General features: G+C 43.9%; 1 protein-coding gene across 2 annotated transcripts in view; it reads left to right on the forward strand.

Moving 5' to 3' along the window:
• Adk (adenosine kinase) overlaps window positions 1-27,623 on the forward strand; it is a 382,119-nt gene that overhangs the window by 332,596 nt on the left and 21,900 nt on the right. For both annotated transcript variants that reach the window (XM_032917960.1, XM_032917961.1), the window contains exon 10: window positions 26,021-26,107. In XM_032917960.1, coding sequence (XP_032773851.1) covers window positions 26,021-26,107 — 87 coding nt within the window. The remainder of the gene's footprint in view (window positions 1-26,020; window positions 26,108-27,623) is intronic.

The raw sequence follows: 27,623 nt of genomic DNA on the forward strand, positions 1-27,623 counted from the left end.
ATACAGTCTAGCATCCCTTACTGCACCTAGAGGGTCACGTATGCTATGACTGTCTCACAGACTGCAACCGCTCTTCAGTGTTTGCCCACTGTCATTTTTACTTCCTCTTTAAATGTTTTTATGTGCACGCACATCTGTGTGGGCGTTCACCTGCTATGTGCAGGTTCCTCGGTAAACCAAAAGAGGGCATCAGATCCCCTGGAGCTAGAGTTACAGGTGGTTTTGAGTCACAGGATGTGGATGCTGGGAACTGAACCCAGGTCTTCTGCAAGGGCAAGAAGTGCTCTTAACTGCTAAGCCATTTCTCCAGCCCCATTATGACATTTTTATGACATTTTTGATGAGCGCTCCCCCAGCTAGTTTGTAGAGCATCTCTCAGTTTGTGTTTTACTGACTCACATCACGCAGTTTTGACAAGGATATCCCAGAAGTGCCGTTATGCCCACCTCGCTGCACCAGACCAGTAACATGTGTAGCCTCTGTACATGTTAACTCACATGTGAGCAGACTGTAGTTTTCTTAGCCCCTATACTGTCCTGAGTGGACTCTACTGTGAGGAAGAGCTTTCCCCTATGATTGTGGCTGTGTGGTTTTGGGTGTGGGTTGGGACTGAACCCGAGTTCTTTTTTTTTTTTTTTTTTTTTTTTTTTTTTTGTTTTTTTTCGGAGCTGGGGACCGAACCCAGGGCCTTGCGCTTCCTAGGTAAGCGCTCTACCACTGAGCTAAATCCCCAGCCCCTGAACCCGAAGTTCTTTTTACCCATGGTAAGCATGTCCTATAGTTAAAGCTCCAACTTCTCAGGAACCATTCACAAAGATACAGGTACCCTTGTGTAGGGGACAGGAGTAGGGACAACTAGGGTTATGGGAAAAGGTGTGTGTGTGCGTGTGTGTGTGCATGTGTGTGTGTGTGTGTGTGTAAATGCCATATTACACAATGCCTACAGATCCCAGAAAGAATGGCAGATCCCTTGGATCTGCAGTTAATCTCTTCAGCTCACTCTTAACTGGCTAGAACAGCTAGAAGAATTTGTCTGTATAACATAGAAAACAAGTAAGAAAATTCCTCTTAAGCAAGCAGGAGTAGCCCTAAAGTCAGAGCACAGACCCTGCCTGAACCCCTGGGTGACCCCTGAATTACATGTGTCACAGTCGATTTCTAGCTGTCCAGATGAGGCTGGAAGAACTTGTTTCTATTGTCCGTGCTGGGATAGTTTGGAATTTGCGTCTAGGTATTTAGTTTACTTACTTATTTGAAAAACAGAAACCGGTCTTCTTCTTGGAAACACTCAACTTGCTTCATCAATAAAAAGGAACTATTTCTTCCTAAAGATCTAGAAAGTAGTGTTTTAGATTTGCAGGCTTGCTCCGTTCCCTTTTGTGACGACTCATTGCCACAGTCCTGTAAAGCCACCCTAGTCAATAAATACACACGCTGGCACGGCTGCACCCCACGACTTCACAGCCGCCCGCACTGCTGCATCTCAATAATCTAGAATTACGAATCCCAGAAAACAGACGCACTTCTGTATGACCACTACAGAGTCCTTAAAGGGAAAATGAATGAGGATAATACAAGAAAGTAATGTTACAGTGAGGCTTAAGTACTTAGGTAAAGAGCTAGATCTTAGGTGAAAAGACTTTGGAGCAGAAAATGCTCAGAATGGAACGTTGGGAGATAGGAGTCCATGCTTCTGTCTAGGTCAGGCTGGAGAAGCCCAAGGATGTGACCAGGACACTGACTTGGAAAGAGAAATGTAGACAGGCGGTGATCGGAATGTGAGTTAGAGCACTGTACGTGCATGGGATAGTGGTGGAGTGCATTTGTTTCCTCTGCAGTGACTGAGGGCCTGCTGTGTCCCAGGAGCTGGGTACGATGTTCTGTCCACAGAGGGCTCTGAGTTGGAGACGTAGAAGACATGAAATAGACAGAGGAGAGAGGAAAGACTCTGTGACGGTGAATACTGAAGGGGTTAAGCACCAAAAGAGAACAACTAACAGTGGGAAGGATCTGAGACACTCGTTGTGTAAGATCCAATGTCGATGAGCTCTGGGTACAGTTCGGTGTGGCTACCAGAAGTCAGCAAGGCAAGGAAGGGTCCCATCTCTAACAGCAAGAAAGGGGGTCAGGAGTTAGCGACAGAAACGCCTAGGAAGTATGTTCTGAACAGTGGCACTCGGTGTGATTCAAGAGTGGAATCCTGAGTGGGAGGAGCTTAGCGAACGTTCTCCCCCCACCCCCCGGAGCTGGGGACCAAACCCAGGGCCTTGGGGTTGCTAGGCAAGCGCTCTACCACTGAGCTAAATCCCCAACCCCCTTACCAAACGTTCTTAAAGCCAACCAACAACCTGGAATAGATCTGTGACCACTGGGACCAGATCTTCAAAATTGTAAGCTGATAAAGGGAAATCAGATAGAGGACTTATCAGATATTAAACTGGTAAGAACAGATATTACACGCCTTTAATCCCAGTACTCAGGAGACAGAGACTAGTGGATCTCTGAGTTCGAAGCCAGCCTGGTCTACAGAGCAAGTTCCAGAACAGCCAGAGCTACACAGAGAAATCCTGTCTTGATAAAACAAAAAAGAAAACTAGGCAGGAGATAATTCAGTGGGTAAAGGCCATGCTGTACAAGCCTGGTGGCCTGACTTAATGCCTGGAACCCAAACAAAGACAGAGAACAACTCCATAGGTGGCCCTCTGACTCCCATTTCTGTACTGTGGCGCCTGCACGCGCGTGTACGCGCAAACACACACACACACACACACTGCCTAGACAGACATTGCACACACACATAATAGTAGTAAATACAAGTCTTCAAAGAAGAAAATCGCCGAGTGTTCTTTTCTATCTCAGATTAAAAGAAAAGCTTTCAAATATACATAGCATTACAAAAAGAAACTAAATTGTTGTAAATATTCCAAAAACCTGGATCTAAATAATTGAATTCATTCCTCCTTCATGTGCTTTAAAATACTGCTGTTTAAAGAATGACCAGTGGTTGAGAAGTGCATGGCATCTGTAATTCTGTATTCGTGTCAGACAGGCCTGTCAGCCTTCCCAGAAGAGCTGCTGCTGTCTGCCCAGTGAGTTTATAGCTCGGAAAGCACCCTACATAGTAGCCTCTGTCAAGGTAATGTCCATTTCTAAGGACAAAGCCCCCTGCGTACAGCAGTTTTACCCACATCATTGGAGGATGGGTGATTACAGAACCAAGACAAGTGTTGATGCTGAAGTCTGACTAAGGGGTACCCCAAAGAAGAAAACCCTGCTCAGTACTAAGAACCTTAACTTGGTAAGAAGCACGTGTATCATAGGCCCACCTGTGGTCTCCATGCTTCCAGAGGCAGGGGCCGCGGGATCATGAGGTTAAGGTTATCCCGGGGTGCATACTGAGTTTAAGGCCAGCCTGTGCTACATGAGACCTTCTAGAAGTGACGACTTCCTGAATATACGCATGTTCACATTTGCCAGACTATACACGTAAGTTATGTACGGCTTAGCGTAACTCAGTCGTGCTTTGATGTAAATATTAAAAGAAATAAATTTTATCTTAAAAGGATCAGATATATTTTGCATCTATCGTTATCCACAAAAAAGAGAGAGAGAGTTGGCCGCCAAATCTGGCGACACATACCTACAGACCTGGCTACTCAGAAGGCTGAGGAAGGAAAATCACGTGACCAGGAATCTGTGGCCACAATAGGCAACACATCAGCTCTTCGTCTCAAACAGGGAGGGGTGCAGGTGGGACCTCTATAAATATATGTTTGCAACCTGAAGCGGCATGTGCAGCCCGATTAGGACGAATTGATGATGCCATAAATTTTAACCAGAGCAGTGAAGCATCCTTTGTTAAGATAAGAGGTATATGTATGTTTGTAAGTTTGTGCTAATTTGGCATGACTATTTCTCTTGCTGATTACTATGGGCTGGATATTAAACTGGATGCTAGGCAGGCTTTGTAATGCATCAGTAACAATAATTAGATGTTTTTGTTTCCGAGAGATGCAGAAAAATCAATGTCTCGGGTCATAACAGACACCTTTAATAAAACATTCCTAGCTTTTATTCAGTTTCATTTTTATTAATGAGCTTTCCTTTCAGAGACTATTAACGACTTTTTGGCAATGTCATCCTGGTTGTGATTGAGACCAACGTGAACTCTTGTTATTGAATAGATTTATTGTATAGATTTATTCTATATAAATATATTAGAAAATGTAGGGGCCTGAGGAAACTGAGACTGGAAGGTGTGAGACAAGACTTTCTTAAATGAGTCACTATTTGATGCTCCAAGTGTGACCGGTCAGTTGTTCCTATAGTATTGCTGGAGTCTGAAGTGGTTAAAAGATGTTTATATCCTAGTACTATTAAAAGGTGTAAAAACATCTACATATGAAGGGATTTGTGTCAGTTTTTGTATAATGGGGAAATGGCTATAAGTGAAGTGTGTGTGTGTGTGTGTGTGTGTGTGTGTGTGTGTGATGCCATCACTGACGTCCAGATGCTATAGCAGCTAGAGATGGATGGCGCTCATTAGGAGAACTTTGGCTAGCGAGGTGAGGACCCTGGGCTCTATTGCAGGGGCGAGAGGTTGGTGCAGCAACTTGATACTTCTTCATGGTGTTCTAAGTGACAGACCAAACCAGTATAGTGGGTTCGTGTGCTTTGTGAAACCGCTTCCCTTAGGATGTGAGGACTTTTCAGTAAGCATAAACAAATCAAAACAGGAAAATTGCCTGCCACTACAATCAAAGTAACAAGAGTGACTGTGCATGAAGGGGCTGAGATGACAAATAGGGTGTGTTTTCCATATCTTAGCGTCTTTGTCTTAAAACACTTGCCAGTTGCTTCTTTTAATGCAAATGTACAAATTTAGCTACCCCAAAGTCACATGAATTGGTATTGGCTGAAGCTCTGGGGTTTCATTATACAGTGATGACTCAATTAACAAATCCTCTATGAACAAAACCTTTTTACCCAAGGCTGGCCTTGGTGCAGCAGGCATGGGGGAAGGATCAATTTTCTCTGAGCTAGATTGGTGGCAGCAGGGACTAATGAGGCAGGGCCTTGAAAGTGGCTCTTTCTCAGATCTAACTCCTCAGGGGTTGGCTAAAGCTGACGCTGAGGGCACTGCTGCCCTCCTGGGACCGCCACAGCCTGGTTACCCAGGTGTTGAAAAAACAATTTCTGTGCCAAGACCATATGTGACTTTTAAGAGACGCGGCAGGACTCTTGCTTTAGGCAGAGCTTTCCTCGTCTGCGATGAGTGTGCTCGGAAGCAGCAAAGGGAGTCCCACGTGCTCGCAGGCTGCTCTCGTCTCTGCACTCCATGTATTGCTTTTTCAATTTTGTGAGCCTCGTTTTACTCAACTATAAAATGAACAAACCGCCAGGAAAGCCTCCAATGTATCTTTCGATTCTGCCAGATATTATGTCTGTGTTAAGAAGGCAAACTCTCTGTAAAGGGCCAAGCAGCAAACATTTTCTGTTTTGTAGGACTCGTGATGTCTATCACGAAGGTTTATCTCTGCCTCTGTGGTGTAGAAATAACCATATTTAACAATGTGTAAACAAATAGATGTGCTATGTTCCAGTAAAACCTCACGAAATTGGCAGCTACTCAGGTTTGGCCCACAGACCATAACTTACCAACCCCTGTTGTAAGTATTAGTTTAATGAGACCACCATATTAAAGTATTTGAGTACAGGGTATAAATCTTAAGGTCTGTAGAATGCTAAGAATATCAGTGAGTGGCACACTGCCTGACTCTCTTCAACACTGTTGTCTTCAGATTTTCTCAGCCTAGTGGGAGAACCTCAAGGTTATGCTAATTATCTGTCTGGTTAAATTATGCCTTTCATAGGATAGTGTGGGTTCTGCACCTTTGTCCTGTTTTGATAGTTGGGGACTTTACAAAGGACAACTGCCAAGCTTAGCACGAGAATTCTCAAGTCTCCATGTATCCACATTTTCGTGTGGAGATCAGTTTGTCTTTCAGGGAATTTGGTAGTTCCCCATTTGCTTGTCTGCTTCGTCGGGTCCCCTTTCTATCCACCTACTCTACTTCTGTTCCCAACAAAGCGAGAAAGCATTCAGTGATTGGAATGACCCAGGCCTGTTATTCTTACAACAGTTAATCCAGTCATAACTTTATCGGCCTAGAGTAAGAAAAAACAGGGGTGGGGGTTCATGCCTGTAATCCTAGCGCCGAGACCAGAGAATTGCTGGTCTTGGTTGAAAGAACCTTTTTTTAAGGTCCTACATTCTATTACTGGACAAACCATACCCCCAATTTAAACTTGACCATAAAAATGCTGAACTCCAACTAGTAGGATCTATTACTGTGATTCAATATAAAACCTCGGTTTCGCCATTGTGTGAATCCTTAAAGACTTAACATCTTCTCCTTCAGCGTCTTCTCTTGGAATTGAAACTGATTTTGTTACCAGTTGTGATGTTTTGTATATGCGTGGCTCAGGGAATGGCACTATTAGGAGATGTGGCCTTTTTGGAGGAAGTGTGTCATTGTGGGCATGGGCTTCTAAGACCTTCCTGGCTGCCTTTGGAACAAGAGGTGGAACTCTCAGCTCCTCCAGCCCCACATCTGCCTGGATGCTGCCGTGCTCCCACCTTGATAAAAAAGGACTAAACACCTGAACCTATAAGCCAGCCCCAATTAAATGCCATCCTTATAAAAGTTGCCTTGGTTATGGTTTCTGTTCACAGCGGTAAAACCCTAAGACCCCAGTTTTCATCTGACTTTATTGAGGAATAGGACTATTTTGCTTTTGTTTCTTGGCCAGGAATCTCTTTATTCTAGATGTCTTGTGAGAGAGATGCTAAGTCAGGAGTATGGCAGAGGAAGGGGACTGGGGAACTATACTTTAAAAAAAAAAAAAAAAACTGAGCTTGTAACACAAACTTACACCACCATTTTGAGAAGATGAGGCAGAAGGCACACAAGCCTGGCACATGAGGTCTGGATCCCAACATTGAGGAGACAGGTAGGGGTCCCTAAAACAAGCTGGCTAGCTAGACTAACTGGGATTGGAGCACTCTGCTTAGACAGAGCCCCTGCCTCAATAAATAGAACGGGGAGCTGCCACGGAAGATGCCCACCGTCAACTTCTGACTTGAACATGCACTGCACACATTTATGTCACACACATGCACATGTTCTTCATAGCTGGGGGGTTTCCATTCAGCACTCTTTGGGATCTTCCTTTGCTAAGTTGTAGGAACATGGTCTCCTCCTGGCCTATTTCACGAGTAGCAGCTATAAGCACATCAGATCTAACCATTTCCTAGGAATCACAGCTTGTCCAGAGGAGCGGGATCAGCATCCCAGCATATGAGGTCCTCCTCACCTCTCAGAGTCTCTTCTGTGAAGTCAAAATTATAGCGCCATGCATCCTCTTGAGAACCTGAGACAGCAGGACTACAAGCTTGAGGCAAGCCTAGACCGCATAACAAACCCATCTCAGATGAATCACAGCTGAACAAAAGCAAGTCTGTCATAATATTGCTTCCCTTTATTCCAGGGAGCCATTCATACCTGGCTACACAGTACGTTGTAGGCCAGCCTGGGATGCATAAGACCTCATTTTTTAAAAAATGTAAATGAACAAAGGTTTGTGTGTGTGTGTGTGTGTGTGTGTGTGTGTTTCACAATAATTTTAAAAAAATATTATTAGAGCTGGGTGTAGTAGCACACACCTTTAATCCCAGCACTTAGAAGGCAAAAGCAGGCTGATCTCTGGGTTCAAGACCAGCCAGGCTACACAGATTAAAGATTATAATAAAATAAATAAAAAATATTATTTGCCTTTTGTAACTCTCAATCGCAGTAGTATTTTCCAGAGAGTACATGATATGGCAACAGATTGTACAATAAAGATGACAGAATTTAACTGTCTTCTCTTAAACCAGACATTAAAGAGATGGGCAAGAATAGAAATCCCAGGCCGGGAGGTGACTCAGGAAAGCATCTTCCACGAAAGTATGAAGATGGCGTTCTCTGCTCAGCACCTGTGTAAAGAGGTGGACCCAGTGTTAGCTCTCCGTGCCCTACAAGTGGGCTTCAGAGGATCCCTGGGCTCTGGCAGCCAGTCTAGCCAGATCGGCAAGGTTTAGTGAGGGCCCAGTCTTAAAGTAATGAAGTGGGAAGCCATTGAGGAAAGAATTGGGCTTTCACCCCTGCGTGCACATGTGCACACGTACATCCTCACAAACGAACATGCATTCGTGAATTACACAAAAGTGTTGATTATGAATAATATTTTGTTTGAAATATATAGTCCTCTTTTAGAAAAACATTAAACTAGATATAGTACTTGTTTTAAGTTATCCATTTGAACGTCTGATACAGTAAGATTTTATGGGGTTGGTAGTAGTGGTGTTTGAGACATTGTCTTCCCTTAGCTAGCTGACCTGTAGCTGGCCTGTAGCTGACCTTCAGTTTCCTGAACTTCTCTCTCCGGCCTCTCAATTGTCGGAGTTACAGTCATGAGCCACCACACCCAGCTAAGTTATGGTATTATAAGTATTAATAATAGCTCATGCATAGTGCATACAAACAACATTTTTAAGGGCCTAAATAATTTTTGCAAAGTATTACAGGAACTGAAGCCAAAAAGTTTGAACGGCCGTACCCTAGTGCAATAGCTGTCATTGCAGGGCGCTGATCTCACGCTCACCGAGCTCCTCCGCACGGCTCCTTACGTACAATAGCTCACATCCCCTTAGAGAGAACAAATGTTAACAATTTAGTGGTTCTCCTTCCAGACATCTTTCTTACATGCATACATACTGAATATTTTCATAAATCTAGGATCACTCCATGTTCTTCCAAACTTTTTCTCCTGAGACATTTCAGTTTAATTTTTCTCCCTGTTCACTCTCTGAGTTCATATAAAATCCTCATGCTTTTACCATTGGAAAGGGTTTAGGGACCATCTATCTCTCCCTAGCTCAATTCAGCAATCTTCTCAGAACCACTCAGAACCTAGTTATCTGCTTGTCTTCATCTTTAAACCCTAGTTAGAAACCCTTTCTGTAGGGCAGAAATTGTTCTTCATAAAATGTCTCAAGTATCTGATCACAACTTCTGAGAGCCATGCAGACTCTCTCAGCCATCTCTCTCAGGTAAGATGTGCTTCACCGCGCCTGACCTCATCCCGCCTGTCCTAATCTGTCTTCCATTTCACTCATTTTCTAGGTTGAATCAAAGCATCCGTTAACCCCATCTAATGTGTTGCTTACTCTAGTTTTCGTTTTCATAGCTGCCAACGCCCTTTCGAAATTCCAGGTTTGAAAATATTTATTTTATGCGAATGTGTACCTCTGTGATGCGATGTCTGTGCATCGTGTGAACACAATGCCCACTGAGGCCAGAAACTGAAGGCAGGTGTGCCTCTCCTCGTTGGTCCTCTGCGTGGGGTGTCCTGTGTTCTTGCCACTGAGCCATCTCTCTGGCTGCTGTTGCTTTGTTTGTAACTCTTGGCCAATAAGTGTGTTCCTTCAAAGTTTGTTTGGTAGTCTCATCCTCTGCAGCAGCTTTGGGCTGATGTCTCTCGTGTAATCTCACTGAGATGTTTTATTTGCACAGTTGTTTGGAGAAATTATTTGAAACCTAGGACAGTACAAGTGTGCATGGGAGCGCCGGATGCATCTGAATTTGAGATTAGGAATTTCGATGGTTGGATGTCAGTAAGTCTTTTGCTCCAGGCTTTCTGTGTCTTGTTCTCCACCCTTAGTTCTTCTCCAAGCGTGAAACACCAAACTCACCTTCCTAGTTACTGCCTGCGTATCCTAGTCTGGCGATTCCCCATTCTTTGGTTAAGCAGTCAATCAAGCAGGTTTGTTGTTTGTTTGTTTGTTATGCGATGCTGGGGATGGTACCTGGGGCCTCGCACATGCTGGAGAAGTGCTCTACTACTGAGGATGGCAAGATCTCGTGTAATCCAGCCTGGCCTCAGACTTGCTCTGTAGAAGATGACTGTGAGCTCCTGGCTCGTTTGCCTTTACCTCCCATGTGATAGGATTATAACTGGATGCTACCACGTCCAGCCTTATGAGTGCTAGGATGGAACTAAGAGCTTCTCGCTTGGTAGGCAGACTCCACCAACTGAACAACATCCTCAGCCCTAAAAAGTATATCGTGTCCACGTGTTGTTGATAAGACAGCTGTTCCCAATCCCACACACCACCACTGTTGTTACAAGTTTATAAAGCTTACTTAAGTTTATATCAGTATTTTTTGTGTTTCTGGGTTGCTCTGTGATATGAAGATAAGTAGCCAAGAATGACTTTGAACTCCTAACCCTTTGGCGTCCATCTCTCACGTGCTGCATGCATGTGCACCACCTCACTCCATATTAACAGTCAAGGGTTCCTCTTGAATATTCCATATGATGTCCTCGTTTAGATCAGATTATTTAAAGGCATCCTCAGATTCAAGCACACAGTCATTCTATGCTTTATGTTCAGAATTGTAAGTTATTTTAGGATTAAAATTTATTTTTCAGGCCAGAGATTGCCAGTCAGGTAAAGGCACTTGTTGTGCAAAACTGATGTCTTAGTTCCTTTTCTAATGCTGTGGTAAAACACCGGACCCAAAAAAAAAAAACACCGGACCAAGGGAACTTATAAAGAAGGCATTTAATTTGGGGCTAACGGCTTCAGAGGGTTAGAATCCATGGTGGTGGAGCAAAGGCACAGCAGCAGCAACAGTGAGAGCTCACATCTGGATCCACGAAAGAGAGACAGACAGACAGACAGACAGACAGACAGACAGACAGACACTAAGAAGGGCTGGAGTCTTTTGAAACCTCAGCACCACCGAACTCCTCCCAACAACTCCACCAGCTGTAGACCAAGTATTCAAACATACGACCCTATGGGAGCCATTCTCATGCAGACCACCACACCTGCTGACCAGAGCTTGACCTCACACACACCATACACACACCATACACACGTATACTCAATTATAATAAAATTAAGTTTTATTCAGTCCCAGCTTTGTTAGTCAAAATAGGCAAAAATTGCCAGCATCCCTGATAATGTTATTTCTCAGCCACTGAAATAAGCCAAGTCAAGCCAGATTAACGACAAGTTTATTGGGAAACTGTTCTCCAGCCAGGTCACTGGTCCCAAGGACTGAAGCCAGGGGGTCGCCATTGTGGGGTTGGGGGAGAAAGGATGTGTGCAGAGAGAGAAGAAAATGGGGGAGAGGGGAGAGAGAGAGAGCACAAATTGTCTGGATTATATGGGGAAGAGCCTCTGGGATAAGAGCAGCCCAGGGGCTGAGCTAGAAGATTTAGGGTTGGGGCAGGTATGGGAGCTAGGGACTGAGATGCTGGGAGAACCTGGAGTCCAGGTCTGCTTTGATATGTAAATATGCACCTCAGACCCTCATCCCAGGGTCCAGAAGCAAAACATCTCAGTCTTTTGTTAGTTATAAATGAATAAGGGATGTCTAAGCATCTGTGATTACTTCCTGCTGCCATCAGGGCACTGTCTTTGAGCAAAAGCTGGACCTTCGGCCAAACGCAGAGACAGTCGGTTGTTTCACTGCTGTCTAGGCTGTGGGAGCATCTGGGGGAGAAGTGTGTAGGCTCCGTTGGAGCGGTCTGTGGGGCTGGGCCAGAGCGCCTGTTGGTAACTCTTTCAGAGCTGCCCTGGATGTTAGGGGCAGAAGATAAAGGTTTAGGGAGGAAAACTTTCTCGTGGGTGTATATTTGAAATTCCTGGGCCCAGGGAAAGGGAGATAGATCCTGTCCTCAGGAATGGGCAGGTGGGGATGCAAACCGGCTGTTAACTAACAGTACTCACCTGCGAGAGACGGATTCAAGTGAACTCCCTGAAGCTACAGGAATCTCTACATTTACAAAAGGATGAATCCTTCATAGCTTGCATTTACCCACCTCGGAACATCTTCCTCGACCTTGAAACACTTTCTTAGACCCTTACTCTTTTGGAAGCTTTCACCCTCAGACTTTACGAGCCCTCAAACCTTTCACCTCTGACAATAGATGCCCTCTCCTCCATGCCTGCTCGCCTGCCACAGGTTAGCCGAGACGCTGCGCCATCTCTTCCTCCTGAGATGTGAGGAACTCGCTAGGTGTATCTTAGTGGAGTCTCTGAGGTGGGATATCCAGACTAACCGTGAACTCACAGCAATCCTCCTGCCTTAAATTCCTGAGTACTGGGATTGTAGAATGCACCACCATAACCACCTTATCCTATATCTTAGCCAGCCTGTCACATGGAGCTCTATTCTTCAAGGAGTTAAATAGTTCCATATGCGTCCCAGGTGGGCATCTCGCCGGTGTTTCCTGTTTTTCATGTATCTACGTTAGGATGAACGTTTCTCTATTAGCTTTGCTGGGACTTTTTATCTTTTCACTGTTCTTCGTGACGTTTTAGTCACCCAGTCCTCTCCAGGCCCACGCACTTCCTCTTCCTTTCTTACTCCTCATCCAAGCCCCTGAGAGTTCTAGTTCTCCCTTACTTTTATTGTATCTTTCTAGTAGTTCTCCTATTACTGCTAAGGGAACTCTTACAGTTTTCTTCCGTGTTGGTTGTGTACCCCCATTTTGACACACATCAGAGCAGTGCCCACCATTCTTATATGAGCTTTTATTATCTTATTTATTTTTATTATGGATTTTGTATGTGGGTGGGTGTGGATGTGTGCTATATACACATGGTAAGGGGACAAAGAAAACACAGAAGTTGACTGTCATCTAGGATCAATTTTTATTTTATCCTTTGAGACAGGGTCTCTGAATAAACCCATTTGTTTAGCCTAGCTGATCAGAAAACTCTGGCAATCTGCCTGTCTATTTCCCTTTCCCAACACCAGTGCTGGGGCTCTAGCCAGGCCTAGCATTTTACTTGGGTCCCGGGGATCCAAACTCAGGTCCCCTTGCTTGCACAGTAAGCATTGTACTCACTGAGCCATCTGCCTAGCCCTGTGTCGTGTTTCTCAGACACCTTCTCTTTTTCTACCTATAGATAAAGTACAGTACTGAATTACATTGGCGACTTTGGTATATGGTTATGGAAAACCTGATAGAATTTGAGTGTTTTGAAAGGGAGCAGTGTTCTCTCTTAGATCCGTGTCAAAGCTGTCAGTGCCGCACCTCTGTAACTTCTGAACGATTGCTGCTCCAACAGTGATTGAACCCCAAAGAAATCACAAAACCCCAGTTGTTAGCTTCATAAACGTGCTGAGGAGTACCTTGCTTGATAACGATAAACGCCTCGGTAAGTGGTGTTCCCACCTGTGTGGTTCATTTCAAAATATTGTTTGTCTAACACATTGTTGTCGGTGACAACTGAACAAGAACTTTTAGGAACACTTGGCTGTCCAATAATGGCAGATTTCAAGGCTATGCAAATTGTTGCCGTTCAGCCCCCGCTCTTTCGTCTATTATCATATCAATTGAGTCAGTTCACAGTAGACAAAGCAAGGTTATGGGAACCACCTAGAGTATCATGCACCATTTAACATCAATGCGGCGGACACGAACATCTGCAACTCCAGCCTTATTAAGAGGATGGAGTAGAAGGCAATAAACAGCTTTCTTCACCATTTAATTGCAAAATAGTATTTCCTAATGTTTGCATTGTTTATCAACAGGAACTTCATCAATAATTGTATAATTACAGCTGCCTGGACGGCAGCGCTCTCATGCATCTTGTCACTTATTGCAGAGTAGTCTGAGTTTAATCTGAATTTGAGCACATTATTCAAGGCTAATAATATAAACCCCTTCAAATGTGAGTGGCACAGTACAGATATCTTGTGCAGCGGGAGAATGGTGTTTTACAATTCTTCAGCTGCCGTAAGGATTAAGCTAACGCAGGGAACAGAAAGGCTGAAAGGCAGGGAAAGCTGAGGGAAACCACTGGTTAGATCAAACATAGGCTCTAAACATGAGCATCGGTTATGCTCTTTAGAACTAATCACAAGTAATTAGATGTTTGCTTTAAGCCAAAACTGAGCTGAATTAAAACAGGTTTATTATGCTGTGGTCTCCCCTTCCGGCAGTATTTAAAGGGATAAAATGGTGAAAATTACAAATACACACAGGGGAAAGGTATGGTGGTCAGTTAGAAATGCCGAATGCACAAGAAAGCCTTGCTCTGCCTGCTCGGGCTCCTGCCGTTGCTACTAGGTCTGGATCCAGCCCTTGCTCCAAAGCAGCAGCCCTAGTGTGTCTGCTGCAAGCAGCCCTCCACCAAGTACATGAGCCAGCCAGGGTGCAGGGAGCAGTGGGAGCTTAGTTAGTAGACTGGCCAGTGGCGTTGCCTTGTAAGAAAGAGAAGCCTGAGAAACAGTGTGTGCATTTAAATCAGCTAAGGCAAGAGTCTTGTCTGAACTTTGTATATTTTAATCATGAAAATCTCATTATTCAGGGGCTGGAGAAATGGCTCAGTGAGTAGAAGCGCTGGCTGTTCTTCCAGAGGCCCTGGCTTCAGTTCCCAGCACCCACATGTCTGCTCACAACCATCTATGTAGGTATCCAACACCCTCACCTAGACATCTATGCAGGTAAAACACCAATGCACATGCAATAAAATTTAAGTTATAAAAGAGAAGAAGAAAATATTTTTTTACTTAAATCTACTTTATACCTAAGGAAAAAGTCTGAGGCTTGCTCATAAAGCTGTATTTTAAATATTTTAATTTGTGGTTATAGTTCCCTCTTTCCCTCCTCCAAATTAAAGTATATTAATTTATATATTGGGTGAGCCTTGTTGTCCTAGGCGATTCCCAACTAATCAAGAGTCTTGATTTTTATTTTCATTTATTTATTTTGAAACAGGATATCATGTATCCTAAGCTGGCCTTGAACGCACTATGTAGCTGAAGATAACTGAACTTCTGTCCTCCTTGCCTTTGCCTCCTGAGTGCTGGGGTTGGTTACAATGTATACGACCATAGACACAAGAGTGCTAGAGATTAAAGCTAGGGTTGTACACATGCAAGGCAAACATACCATCTAAACTACACTGACACCTCAAGGTCTCCTTCCTTTCTTCCTTCTGTCCTTCCTTCCTTCCTTCCTTCCTTTCCTTTCCTTTCCTTTCCTTTTTTTTCCTTTCCTTTCCTTTTTTAGATGAAGGGGCTAAATGATCATTGTAAAGTATCCACAGAATGAAAGTCTGCTCCCTCCTCTATTTTCATGGCTGTAATAAACCTAGCATTTTCCTGCTGTGCTAACCTACCACTTCCTCCTTCCAAACAAAGCTAAGAGCGATGAGCGTGGTAGAGTGGCTTGACTGTAGTTACTTAACGTTACTCACTCGTAAGAACCTGTTTGCAACACTGCATCAGCTCCTGCTGAGACGCCTCTACCCGAATACTTCAGCAGGAACACTTTCTCTACCGGACTTTGCAATAAACCGATGTACTCAATCCATTGAGACTCAAATATATACCTCTCCTTTGAAGAATTTCAAAGTACAGACATTATTTAGGGATGTTCTCGGAGATATTTATCAAAACTGCTATGATAATAGCTTTGTCCTAATGAGCCCCAGGCTCTGTTTAGGGAATAATCGATAAAGTTCGAATTAATGTTCCATAATTCACATTACAATGCGCATGTAATTATTCTGAGATGAGGCAAACCCTATGCATTTAATTTACAGCTGTAATTAAGTAAACTCGTTTAATACTAATTAGGTGAGCCTAAAAGGATCATAGGTTTGTATATTCAATTACCAAAGTACAGTTAGCAGCTGATCTCCGCAAGCTCTCCTATCTGGAGCTCAGCCTGCTCTCTACCTATAGCACCGTTTTACCCTCACAGAGCACCACAAAGCCTCGCACACTGCAGAGAACCTACTTGTGGTTTGCCCTCGGAAAGAATGGCCTTAGGAATAGAGAAATAAGCCGGTCATGGTGGCACATACCTTTAATTCTGCCTTTGGAGAAGCAGAGGCAGGCAGATCTCTGCCTGTGAGGCTAGCTGGGGTAACAAGGTAGAATCTCGCCCCCCCCCAACACACACACACACACACACACACACACACACACACACACACACACCACTCACTTCCCTGCTGCCAGAAAAGAAGGAAAGGAGAGGATTGGGGGGAACAGGGAGGAAAGGGGGGGTGCAGAGGACTCTGGTTTAGTTCCAAGCACCCATGTTGGGCGGCTCACAACCATTTGTAACTCCAGCTCCAAAACATCCTATGCCCCCTTCTCCCTACCCTTACATCTAAGCCTCTTAAGGCTATGAATAGTAAGCTGTCAAGAAACTAAATTTGACTCCTATTTTTAAATTTTCTTAAATTCCGTCAATCAACATTTATTAGGTACCTAGAACACTAGGCTTTCTTGTTGTGTTTAAGCTATCATTCCCACCTCGTTTTGCTATTATTTTTAAATTATATAACCAAAGAAGAGCTATCTGTTAACTACAGGGACTTCTTTAATAGACTTGGAATGTGCAAGATTAAGGCACATGTGTTCCACTCTTGAGTCCAACATATGCTTTATTTTTTTTCATTTTATTTTTCTTGAATATTTTGTGTATTTACATCTCAAATGTTATCCCCTTCCCCCGCCATATCCCCTCCCCCTCGCCCTGGTTCTATGAGGATGCTCCCACCCCCACCCACCCACTCCAACTTCAACACCCTGGCAGTCCCCTACACTGGGGACAAGTTCAGGCCTGTTCTGGACCATCAGAGACTATCTCACCAAGAAGTTGTTTTACTAAGACTGAAAATGAGGTTGAACACATGCTTGTTGTAATCCCAGCCCTTGAGAGGTAGAGGCAGGAGGATCAGCAGTTCAAAGTCACTCTCAGCTGAATTATCAAGCTCCATCTTAACTTGAGCTCCATAAGACCATGTTTAAAAAAGACAAGCAAGCAGACGTGTTAAGGAGGGATGAACAACACCTTCAGTAACAGGAGCAAAGACGTGGCTTCCATAGCCCTCGTTGCCGTGAACCCCAGCCACATTTGTCAAAGCTCAGAAATGGAAACGAGGCAATGCAATATAGCATCCAAGAGGGACGAGCCCAGAGTCTCAGAGCAACAACCTTCTCCTGGTTAGTGCGGCAGCTGATGTAAGAGGATCTAGACTGGCTCTCCTTTCATCACAGAGCCTTCTATTTCAAAATCCCCAAATCAAGTCTAGTTCGTTTGCAAAAACTGGACAAGAGAGGAAGGTGATTTACTGTGGAGCAGACATTGCAGAGCAGTCATTGCTACTGTTCCTTTGTGGGACAGAAATATCGAGGCAGCATCATTGTAACACTTTTCAGTCATCCCTCAATACAAATAAAAAATACAGATTTAAAGGGTGGAGATGTAGCTCAGTGTGGATGCTGGCCCCGTGTGCACATAGCCCTAGGTTCGATTCCCAGCACTGCATAAATCCAGACCTAGTGGTGCACAGCTATAATCCCTGCACGTGGAGACGGAGGCAGGAGAACCAGGAGTTCAGTCATCCTTGGTTACATGAGACCCCGTCTCCAAAAATAAAAGTAAATAAGCCAGCAGAATAGTAAATCCTTCTGTACTGTAACACTGTACCTCATAGTTGAGATCTTAGTATAATGCTTCCGTATACTAGATTCTAAGAGATAATCAAATGTGAAACAGACCCTCAGACTCTAGGAGCTTAAATTCTAGCACAAACAAATATTCTAATAAATGTAAACTGAACACCTTCTTGTAGGATATATGAAAGTAAGGGCCAGTAGTAAGATTAAGCCTTAATTCCTACCCACAAGAGCTTAGATTTTACTCAGAAAAAAATACTTAGAATAAATAAATCTTTAAGTACACCTCATGCTTTCATAGATGTATACGAAGGCTACAAATGATCACACAAATAGGAAGGAGTTGATTCTGCTTGAAGATCAGAGACTTAGAGTAAAAAGAGTGTGTATTACCTGGGATTTGGAAGGAAGAGAAGAGACTGCCTAAACAAACCATTCCATGTGTATACAGGGCATGCTTGGGGAAGTCACAAACATGACCAAGGAGCAGCCACAGGGCAGGGAAACAGCAAGAGATGAAGCTTCAACAGTCGGCTGAATTCACATGCTGGAGAGCTGTGCAAGACAAGCTGCCTGTAATCTTCCCAGCCCTGAGGCCTGCTCAGGAAGATTGTGAGTCGGAAGCCAGCAGGGCCTTATAACAAGACTTATCCTAAAACAGACCCAAGCAGCAACAAAAACAGGAAGCCTGTGGAGAGCCATTACAGGGCTTTGCAAAGGGGAATAAAGCAGTCAGTTTGGTATTCAAGCAAAGCTCCTGTGTTTGTTCAGCAAACATCTACTGAGCATCCTCAGTCCTGCAGTGTGTGTGCTAAGCAGAGTTCTGGATGCTAGGAATCACCAGAGAGAGAGAGTCTTGCCTTTTCTCCTTCTTGGGCAGCCAAATTTTGTGCCAGACGGCCTAGTCTCTCGGCTGAGTATGTGAGGGTTGGGAACCTTACCAAACTTAAGCAACCTACAGATGGCCAAGTGACCCATATGGGCTAAGCTAGTAAAGAAAACAAGAAAGGAGTACACGGGCTACAGAGGTGGTTCAGCAGATAAGAGTGCCTTCTCACTGACTCCTCTTCAGAGGACTCAAGTTTGGTTTGGGCAGACATACCAAGAGGCTCACAACTGCCTTCACCCCAGGCCCAGGATCCAAACCTTCTGCAGTCTGTGTATTATATGTATGTGGTCTCTATAAACTCACAAGCATATATATATATACACACATACATATATACATGCATGCATGCATACCTCTTTTTAAAAATACAAAGCAAGCACAGCATAGAATAAGATTTGAGAGCACTGACTCCTACTCTTGTTATGTTTTTATCATCTCTACTGCAAACTTCTTTTTTAAGCAGTAGTGAGTAGGGATGAGACCCAAGGCCTCCCATGTGCCCAACCACTGAACTACATCCCTAGCCCTTGCAAAACTACCTACATCCAGCACTGAAAATTCACAGTAACTAAAAGGAAATGTGAACAGAGAACCTGCTACAAACAGTAATATGTAGTTAGTTGGTCTTCAACATAAAGCCCATGTCATCAAAAACAGCAAATTGCTTTGTTCACTCCTTGAGAAAGAGCCTTGAAATGTTACCTTATGTTTGAAATCCTCTTGCCATAGTCTCTGGTGCTAGGATTACAGCTGTGCACCTCTAGGTCTACTGAGAAACAGCCATCTTAAGTGAGACCTGGATCCCCTCTATCTCTATGTCTCAATTTGAGATAAGTAATTTTTCATGTATTCAAAGGGACTGTGAGTGTGTACTGTGTGCCAGCTTTTCTGCTCGCTGCTTTATAAATTCTGATGTAATGCACATGCATGCACACACACCAACCCTTGAATTAGCCCAGCTAGCTCAGTCGATAGAACATGAGACTCTCAATCTCAGGGTCGTCGGTTCATGCCCCACGTTGGGCGCCATCGGTAAATTCTAAAAAATGCACCATCCCACACTAGCCAGGGCACTGGCAGGCCACACGGCACCAGCGGGCTGGTTCATCTTGGCAGACTCTCTTGCCTAGAGCTTTCGAAATCTCTCCACACAATTCACTATGCCCCAATGGTCACTGCCATGCCAGCTCCGTGCAACCAAATTCTGTGGCTGGCTGGGGTGCCCTGCCACCATACCTTTCTCTGGAACTCAGTCTTGTCACTGTGAAGGAAAACACCACACAAACCTAGTTTAGAGCCAACAGTGGGTGCAACTACTAACATCCTAATTAGTAAACCATAGTAAATTAAATCCCCTGTCTAACCAGGGGCATCTAGCTCATTACATCTGTACCCCCAAATCTCCCTTCCAAAAACCCCCCTAGTCCCTTTTCTCCTCCTCTCTTCCCCCTCCAACCTGGAAGTCCTGCCTCCTTCTTGCCCAGTGATTGGTCCCCTGAAATCTTTATCCATTAGGGGAAGGTCCTTGGCACAGTCTCTCTTTTTTTTTTTTTTTTTTTTTTGGTTCTTTTTTCGAGCTGGGGATGAACCCAGGGCCTTGCGCTTCCTAGGCAAGCGGCTCTACCACTGAGCTACATCCCCAACCCCCACAATCTCTCTTTTAACTTAGAACATTTGTATTTACTATTTTTGTGTGTGCATGCACAAAGTATGTGTGTCAGTCAAAGGACCAACGAGAACACCTGTAGGCATTTGTTCTCTGCTTCTACTGTATGGGTGTTGGGGATGGAATGCAGGTTGTCAGGCTTGGCAGCAAGCTCCTCCATCCACTGAGCCATCTCATCGCCTCAGCTGCCTGGTTTTTAAACCTCAGGAAGTCAGAGAGTTTAGTTTGGTTTACCAGAGAACAACGCCAAAGCTGTTTGGATTCTAATCCTACAGAGCCTGGGTCACCCTCCTGATCATAACGTTGTACTGCCTTTCTTATCTATGGGGTTTTATCGGTTAATTTAGTCAAACTTGTTTATTAACACCTGGCTTAAGGGAATTTTGATTTCCATTAACTGCTTTATAACGTTTTATCAAGACCCACACAAATGGCAGCAACACTGCATGAGCGGCTACCTACTTCTTCCTCATTCCCCTTGTCCCAAAGACCTGCCTTTCCCATGAGCCCCAGGCACCTGACACCCTGTGAGCCTCCATGTATTTGTTTATAAAATCAGTTGACAATACCCAAAGCATGGGAATGAAAATGGCCTGAGGTGACCTGTAAGAGCCTTAGTGCAGTAGGATTTCACCGAGAGACCATCGCTGCGTTCCATCTTCTGATGCATCAAACCCTAACCTCTGACTCTCAGAATCTCTAGAAATTGCTGGACTCTGTTTTACAGACAGAAGCCCCATTCTCTGTATTCCTCTCAAGCAATTGCAGCTTTCTTTTCCTCTCCGTCTTATCCACATCCGCAGAACTAGCTCACGTCTCTTCTCCACAGAGCCATCTGAGTTAGCCGTGTTCATCTTGTTCCCCCTCCCTCCCTCCCAGCTCCCACTGCAGTTCTGATGGGTGTTATACCATCTGATAGCTCAGAGGCCATGCAGGCCAGGTCTCCCTGCATGTTTTTAAGCACACTGAGAAGACAGACTGTATCTGCGTGTTTCTCCCGTGTCTCGTCTCCTCCAAAGGACTTAGCAGAGTATAACGAGCTTGTGGCTGTCATTCCGTAAGTATTTGTTGTCTGAAGAAAGTAAGCTCCTACCTTAGCATTACACATTCGATCTCTTTCTCTTTGTTACAGTGTTTCATAAGCAAATGTGTTGTTTTATATGTGTGTGTAAATATATTATAAATGATAATAAATATGTATAAGGACTATAGAAAATAGGTGTCTTCTTTCAAACTTGTACATTTTTAAATTGCAGATGGTAGCTAATCCCTGCAAGTTCAAGGCCAGCCTGGGCTACATAGCAAGAACCTGGCTCAAGAAAGGAAAAAGCAATAGCTTCCATCCATAGTCATGTACTTTCATAATTCTGCCCACTTTTAGTATTAAAAAAAAAAACTTTAATTTATTCTTTTCTGAGCATAGCTTCCCTAATAGTTTGGGTTTTGCTAAGATTTCCTGTGTAGCTGTCGCTATCCTGAAACTCCTTCTGTAGACCAGGCTAGCCTTGAACTTAGAGATCCTCCTCCTCCATCTGCCAAGTGCTGGGATTAAAAGCGTGCACCGTCACACCTAGCTGACTTTCCCAGGGTTTGGGCCTTCCATGTTCCTTCTGCTTGCCATGGGGTGCTTGTTAGCCATGCATCTGACCTCCAGACCCCCACGCCAGCGTCAAATGGCCTCGTTCTTTTCCCGCTCTCTGTTCTCCAAGCAGATTGAACTCCCACAGGTTGCCTATAATGGTGTTTTTCTTTCAAATTCTAATGAAGTTGTCCTTGAGCTTCAAATACAAACCAAAGCAGCAACAATAAAAACAGACATTTGCATGTGTACTCCAGTAGTGGAGCCTACCTGGCATTTGACAAAGCTTGTTGCTAGCCCTTAGCCTCCACATTTACATGTTTTAGCCCTGGATTGTCACATGACTTGCTCCTCCTCGTCACCCAGATATCACTTCCTCTGCCAGACTCAAGCATTAAGTCCTAAACTAGCTCCCCACTCTGTGCTACTGGTCCTGATGTCCCGTTTTGCTTTCTCTGTGTAGTCTACTGATAACCCTGTCTGTTCATTCCTTTGTTCCTTGAATAGCTAGTCCCTGCCGTTCTAGAATGTAGGCCCAGTAAAAGCCTGAGTTTTCTCTGCACCATTTGACACGTTCATTTCAGTCTGTAATACAGTCCCTAACATGAGACAAGGTTTTGATAAACATGTATTAAATAAAGAAGCTGAGCTCAAACCAAACTTAAACCATGGTTGGTTTTAGATTTTAATACAAACATTCCCACCACTCCACTGAGCCTGCTTCTGATGAAAGGCATACCTTGAGAACTAGAGTAAGAATTAATGCTCAAGATAATGATATTCAGATGCACTGTAAGATTCTCTAGTCTCAGAAAAAAAAATTCATTGAGTTCCATAAATTAATTAAAGCAGGGATGTCATGATATATTAATATATTATGTTAATACATTTAGAAAATTTCCCAACTAAAAAGACTTTCTGCTTTTTCTTTAGTTAACCAGAAAATTAAATTAACTCAGAGTTCCTCATTCCCTGAAGTCCTTGTTAATTAGGATCGTTCTGTAAATCTCTGTTGTTAGGAGAGTTTGTCATCTGTCCCATTACCCTGTTTATTAGGGCAGTCTGAGCAGGGTGTCTTTGCTCCTATCCTGATGCATGTGTCCTAGTGAGAGGAAACAGTTCCCGCGTCCTCACTTCCTCCCTACCCGTTAAGGCGAATTTCATGCTATTAGTAGAACAACGTGGCTTATTTGTGTCAGTTCCCTGGGTCAAGTAGGAATGATATCGTCGATTTGGCTATTAACTATAATAATTAGATTCAGATGGTATAAGAGATGAGAGCTTGAATGCTCTGCAGCACTGTGTGTGATAAGGGGAGATGAGAAGGCCGCCTCCAGCCGTCAGTGAAGGTCACGGAAGTGAGTGAGAGCGAGAGAGTGCGTCCCACAGGGGACGGCAGTGCGTGAGTAAAGCACAGGCAGTTCGTGAGTAAAGCACAAGGCCTTCTGCGCTCGCGTCCGTGAGAACTGCCCCTGTGAAAGGCACTCCATGAACGTTTGCAGTCATTACCAACTTTCCAACCTCACATCACACACTACCTACCCTCTCACCCCAGTCCTTATAAGCTCTGTCTGTCTGTTTGCTTGCTTGTTTGTTTGGGGAGGGTTTTAGCCTAGATCCTACCATGTATCCTTGTTTGGGCTGGAACTCAAAGACATTCTCCTGCCTCTGCCTCCCAAATGCTGAGATTAAAGGAATGCTCCACCACACCCAGCTTTGTATTGTTTTTTTCATTTCCATGAGTTTTGTCTGTCACGCGTGGGTGTGTGTGTGTGTGTGTGTGTGTGTGTGTGTGTGTGTGTGTGTGTGCAAGACACATGTAGAAGTCAGAGGACAACTCTCAGGATTTATTTCTCTTGCGTACATAGTGTGTCTCTTATTTCTGCCTCCTGGCCTATAAGCGTCTACCTTCCATTTCCCAGTTCGAGTGCTGGCTTTTTATGGGTTTCAGAGATCAAATGCAGGCTTCCTGTTTGCCAGACAAGCACTTCACCAACTGAGCCATCTCCCTAGCCCCCACTTTCTACAATTAATTGTTACCCAAAGTATTTTACAGACATGTCCAATTATTATATTATGTAACCCCATTGTTAATAGTAACTCATTAGCTTCATTCATTCTCTGAGTGAATTCTCTCATTCATTGGTTCTAGGTTTATAGTGGTTCATTCCCTATATAGTGTGACTTATACTTGAACGTAATGAAACTAGATTTCTCTATAAATATTTATGGGTAGACCTTTCCCTAAATCAGACTGCAGCTCTTTCCTGTGTTTCCTAATAAAGTCTGCTCGCATCTTTTGTTCTGCCTGTATAAGTGTACGTACTGCATGCTCCCTGGAAACACTAATCCTCCAGATCTGTACCACAACATCCAATTAATTGCAATCCTGTTTACCGCCACGTAGGATCTAGAATCACAAAGTGGGGAGAGTTTAATTGCTTTCAAATTTTTGTTTTTTTGAAACAAGGTTTTATTGTGTAGCCCAGGCTGGTCTTAACTCATCGTGTAGCCTAGGCTAGCCTCTGTGATCCTCCTGACTCAGCATCCTAAGTGTTGAGATCATATTCGTGAGTCATCTAACCATTTTTAATTAGAATTAAATAAATGGGGGTTGGGGATTTAGCTCAGTGGTAGAGCGCTTGCCTAGGAAGGGCAAGGCCCTGGGTTCGGTCCCCAGCTCTGAAAAAAAAGAACCAAAAAAAAAAAAAAAAAAAAGAATTAAATAAATGATTCTGCGTTTTTAGCATCCAGGGTTATCCAAACTTTGGACACTGCAGTTCAACTTTGTCACCTGCAAATCCGCTGGGCCACCTTCCTAACTGCACTGAGACATATGAAGTAAACATGAAGCACCTGAGGCCGCAGGCCAGTGCTGCTGACACACTGGCTTGCTGAGAACACCCTTGGTCTTCCTGAATCTCTGCATTGCTGACAAGATTGGTTTTGTTTGGTTTTATGAGACGAGTCTCACTTGTAGCCTAGGCTGGTCTCCAGCCCAAGATCCTCCTACCTGTAATCACAGCAGTACCAGGATTCCTGGCAAGTTTTACCACACAGCATAGTAGGGTCGTTTTTTCTTTAGCATGTGTGTGTCTGTTGTTGTGTTGAATCTCTCTTAGAGCTGGGGATGGTGATGAACACCTGTAATCCCAGACCCAGACTCCATCAAAAGTATCCAGAGCTGTCATGTGCCAAGCTTTGAGTCCTGTCAGAGGTTACTCTGTAGGGGGAAAGACTGCCCCTGCGGTGTTGCCCCTGTGTTCTTTGGTAGCTGTGCCTTTTGTTAGCTGATGGGCAGTTGGCCAAAGGTAACAAGATCAGCTTATCTATAATAAACCAACTAAAATCAATAATCCTTGACGTGGACCTTAAGTGTTGTCACAGAATAAAAGTAAAATTTCTATTTCGTCATTGCGATTTTGGGATGCCAAATCTTTAAAGTTCAGACTCCATTTTAGAGGACCTGATCTAAGTTTGAACTCAGATAAACAGGCTGGTACCTAGCATTAGTTTCCAAGTTGCTCTCCACCCCAACAAAACCTGAGCCTAGCTCTAGTCTCTAGGCGAATCCCCAACAAGACCAGCGTCTCCAGGTTACACCCTCAGCAAGACCAGCATCTCCAGGTTATTTCCCCAACAAACCTGCACCCCAGGTTACAAGCCCACCCCCTCCCGACAACCACCAGTGCAGAGGGGAGCAGAAGTTAAGTTTATGATTGACTCCCAGCACCAGCCAGTTACGTTAGATGCTTGCACACGTGTTCCCTGATTGTTGCTTACTATAAAGCCTTGCCCTGATAGACATTTGGGGCTCCCCCACCACCAAAACCGTCCTGTGTGACGGCGGTGCACTGGGGGCCCATGCTAGCTGGAATAGAATAAAGACCCTGCTGTGACTTGCATCAGATTGGCTCCAGTCTGTTTTTAGGGGACCACTAACATTTTCCTGGCACTACAATTTTCCTGTAGAAAGGCACTCAACACTATTATTTACATTTACACTTAAAATTTGAAGCTCTTTTGGTGGATCCAAAATTTCACCCAAACAGGCTTGGAGATTTATTAGGGCTCATGTTCCAGTGCACAGAAGCACTCCTTTTACCTCATAGTCTGTTTAGTCGCATGAACTGTCCAAACACACACACACACACACACACACACACACACACACACTATCTTAATGTCACAGATTAGAAGTGTTGCCTTGCGTCTTGGTTCCTAAGCCCTCTGGTGCAGAATACAGGGCTAATTCCTCCGAGCAACAGCTAAGCTGGGTGATCTTAGGTCTTGAACATTACAAAGAGAAGTTAGTCTGCCTTTCTCTGCTTTCATTACAGAAAATGATGTCACTGCTTTCCCTGTCTTGGATCAAAACCAGGAAGAGATCGTTGATACCAATGGAGCTGGAGATGCATTTGTAGGAGGTATGGGTCCCTTACTTCTAAATTCTACATAACTTCCCCAGCGTTGTCTCCACCCACTGCTATCATAGCACCCAAGATTTCACTACAGGAGTGATAGAGATTTCACTACAGGAATGAGATTTCACTACAAGAGTGAGATTTCACTACAGGAGTGATAGAGATTTCACTACAGGAATGAGATTTCACTACAGGAGTGAGATTTCACTACAGGAGTGATAGAGATTTTACTACAGGAATGAGATTTCACTACAGGAATGAGATTTCACTACAGGAATGAGATTTCACTACAGGAGTGAGATTTCACTACAGGAATGAGATTTCACTACAGGAATGAGATTTCACTACAAGAATGAGATTTTACTACAGGAGTGAGATTTCACTTCAGGAGTGAGATTTCACTACAGGAGTGAGATTTCACTACAGGAGTGAGATTTCACTACAGGAATGATATATGTCTGCCTCTGTCATTTTCACAGAAGTAACTGTGTCAAGAATATTGCATAAACAAGCCACGCAAGTAAAGTAGACATTTGATTCGGGCCCAAGTGTCACAGTGTCTGCCTGAGGGTGGACAGGCGTGATATTTAGGGAGAGTTAAGATTTTTACTAACGCAGGCTCAGTAAGAAGGAGCAGATTTGATAAGGATAAAATGACCTGAGGAGTAATTATTCAGAAATGACATCAGGACAATTAGGTTTTAAAGTCTGAATTACTCAAAGTCCAGTGTAGTTAAACCAGGCTATGTCTCCAGAAAGCTTTAAACAAGACAAGGCTGAGAAGTTTTTAAGCACCAGTGGAGATGACTGTTACCGCCTTCTCCTGAAGGACGACATGAATCATGGGAAATGCTTACAATGACTGTAACATAGTATTTCTTTGAAAGTTTTACTTCATTTTAGGCATCTCTTCACTGACAGAATTGTTTCATTCTTCTTTCTCTGAATTTCTTAGACCTACGTTCACGTGTATAAAACAGGGGTCCCCACACCTCATTTCCTCTTTCTTTTTTCCAGTGAGCTTCTATTGTCCTTTCTTATTACATTTGTTTATTTACCATGTGTGTGCATGTGTTGCCCTCACTCAAACATGCATGCCACTGTTGGTCTGAGAAGGTCAGAGGACAACCTTTGGAAGTCAGTTCTGCATTCCGGGGTTAGGTGGCAGTGATCCAGCTAGGATTCTCAGGCGTGGCAGGGAGCCCCAGCTCACTGGTTCTGTATTCTTTAGAAAGGCATGTACAGTGGACAATGTCCATCTCCTGCTTGGTTTCGGTGTCCTTGCACAGAAAGGCTTCATCAGTGACAATATTAGAGTAATCTAGAGCCAATTTTCCTACTCCATCCTCTTCAGAGCTGTAAATCTTTGTAAGCTAAAAATATTTTATTCAGATTTAAGCCATACTGCATAATGCATTATGGAAACAGTAGTGATTTTCTGATTGGAAATTAGTTAAGCCAGGAATCTTAGTCCAGAAGCCTGTATACTTGTAGTAGTTTAACTCTTCAGAGCAGCGTG

The sequence above is a fragment of the Rattus rattus genome, chromosome 12 (assembly GCF_011064425.1).
Source record: "Rattus rattus isolate New Zealand chromosome 12, Rrattus_CSIRO_v1, whole genome shotgun sequence".
Taxonomy (NCBI): Eukaryota; Metazoa; Chordata; class Mammalia; order Rodentia; family Muridae; genus Rattus; species Rattus rattus.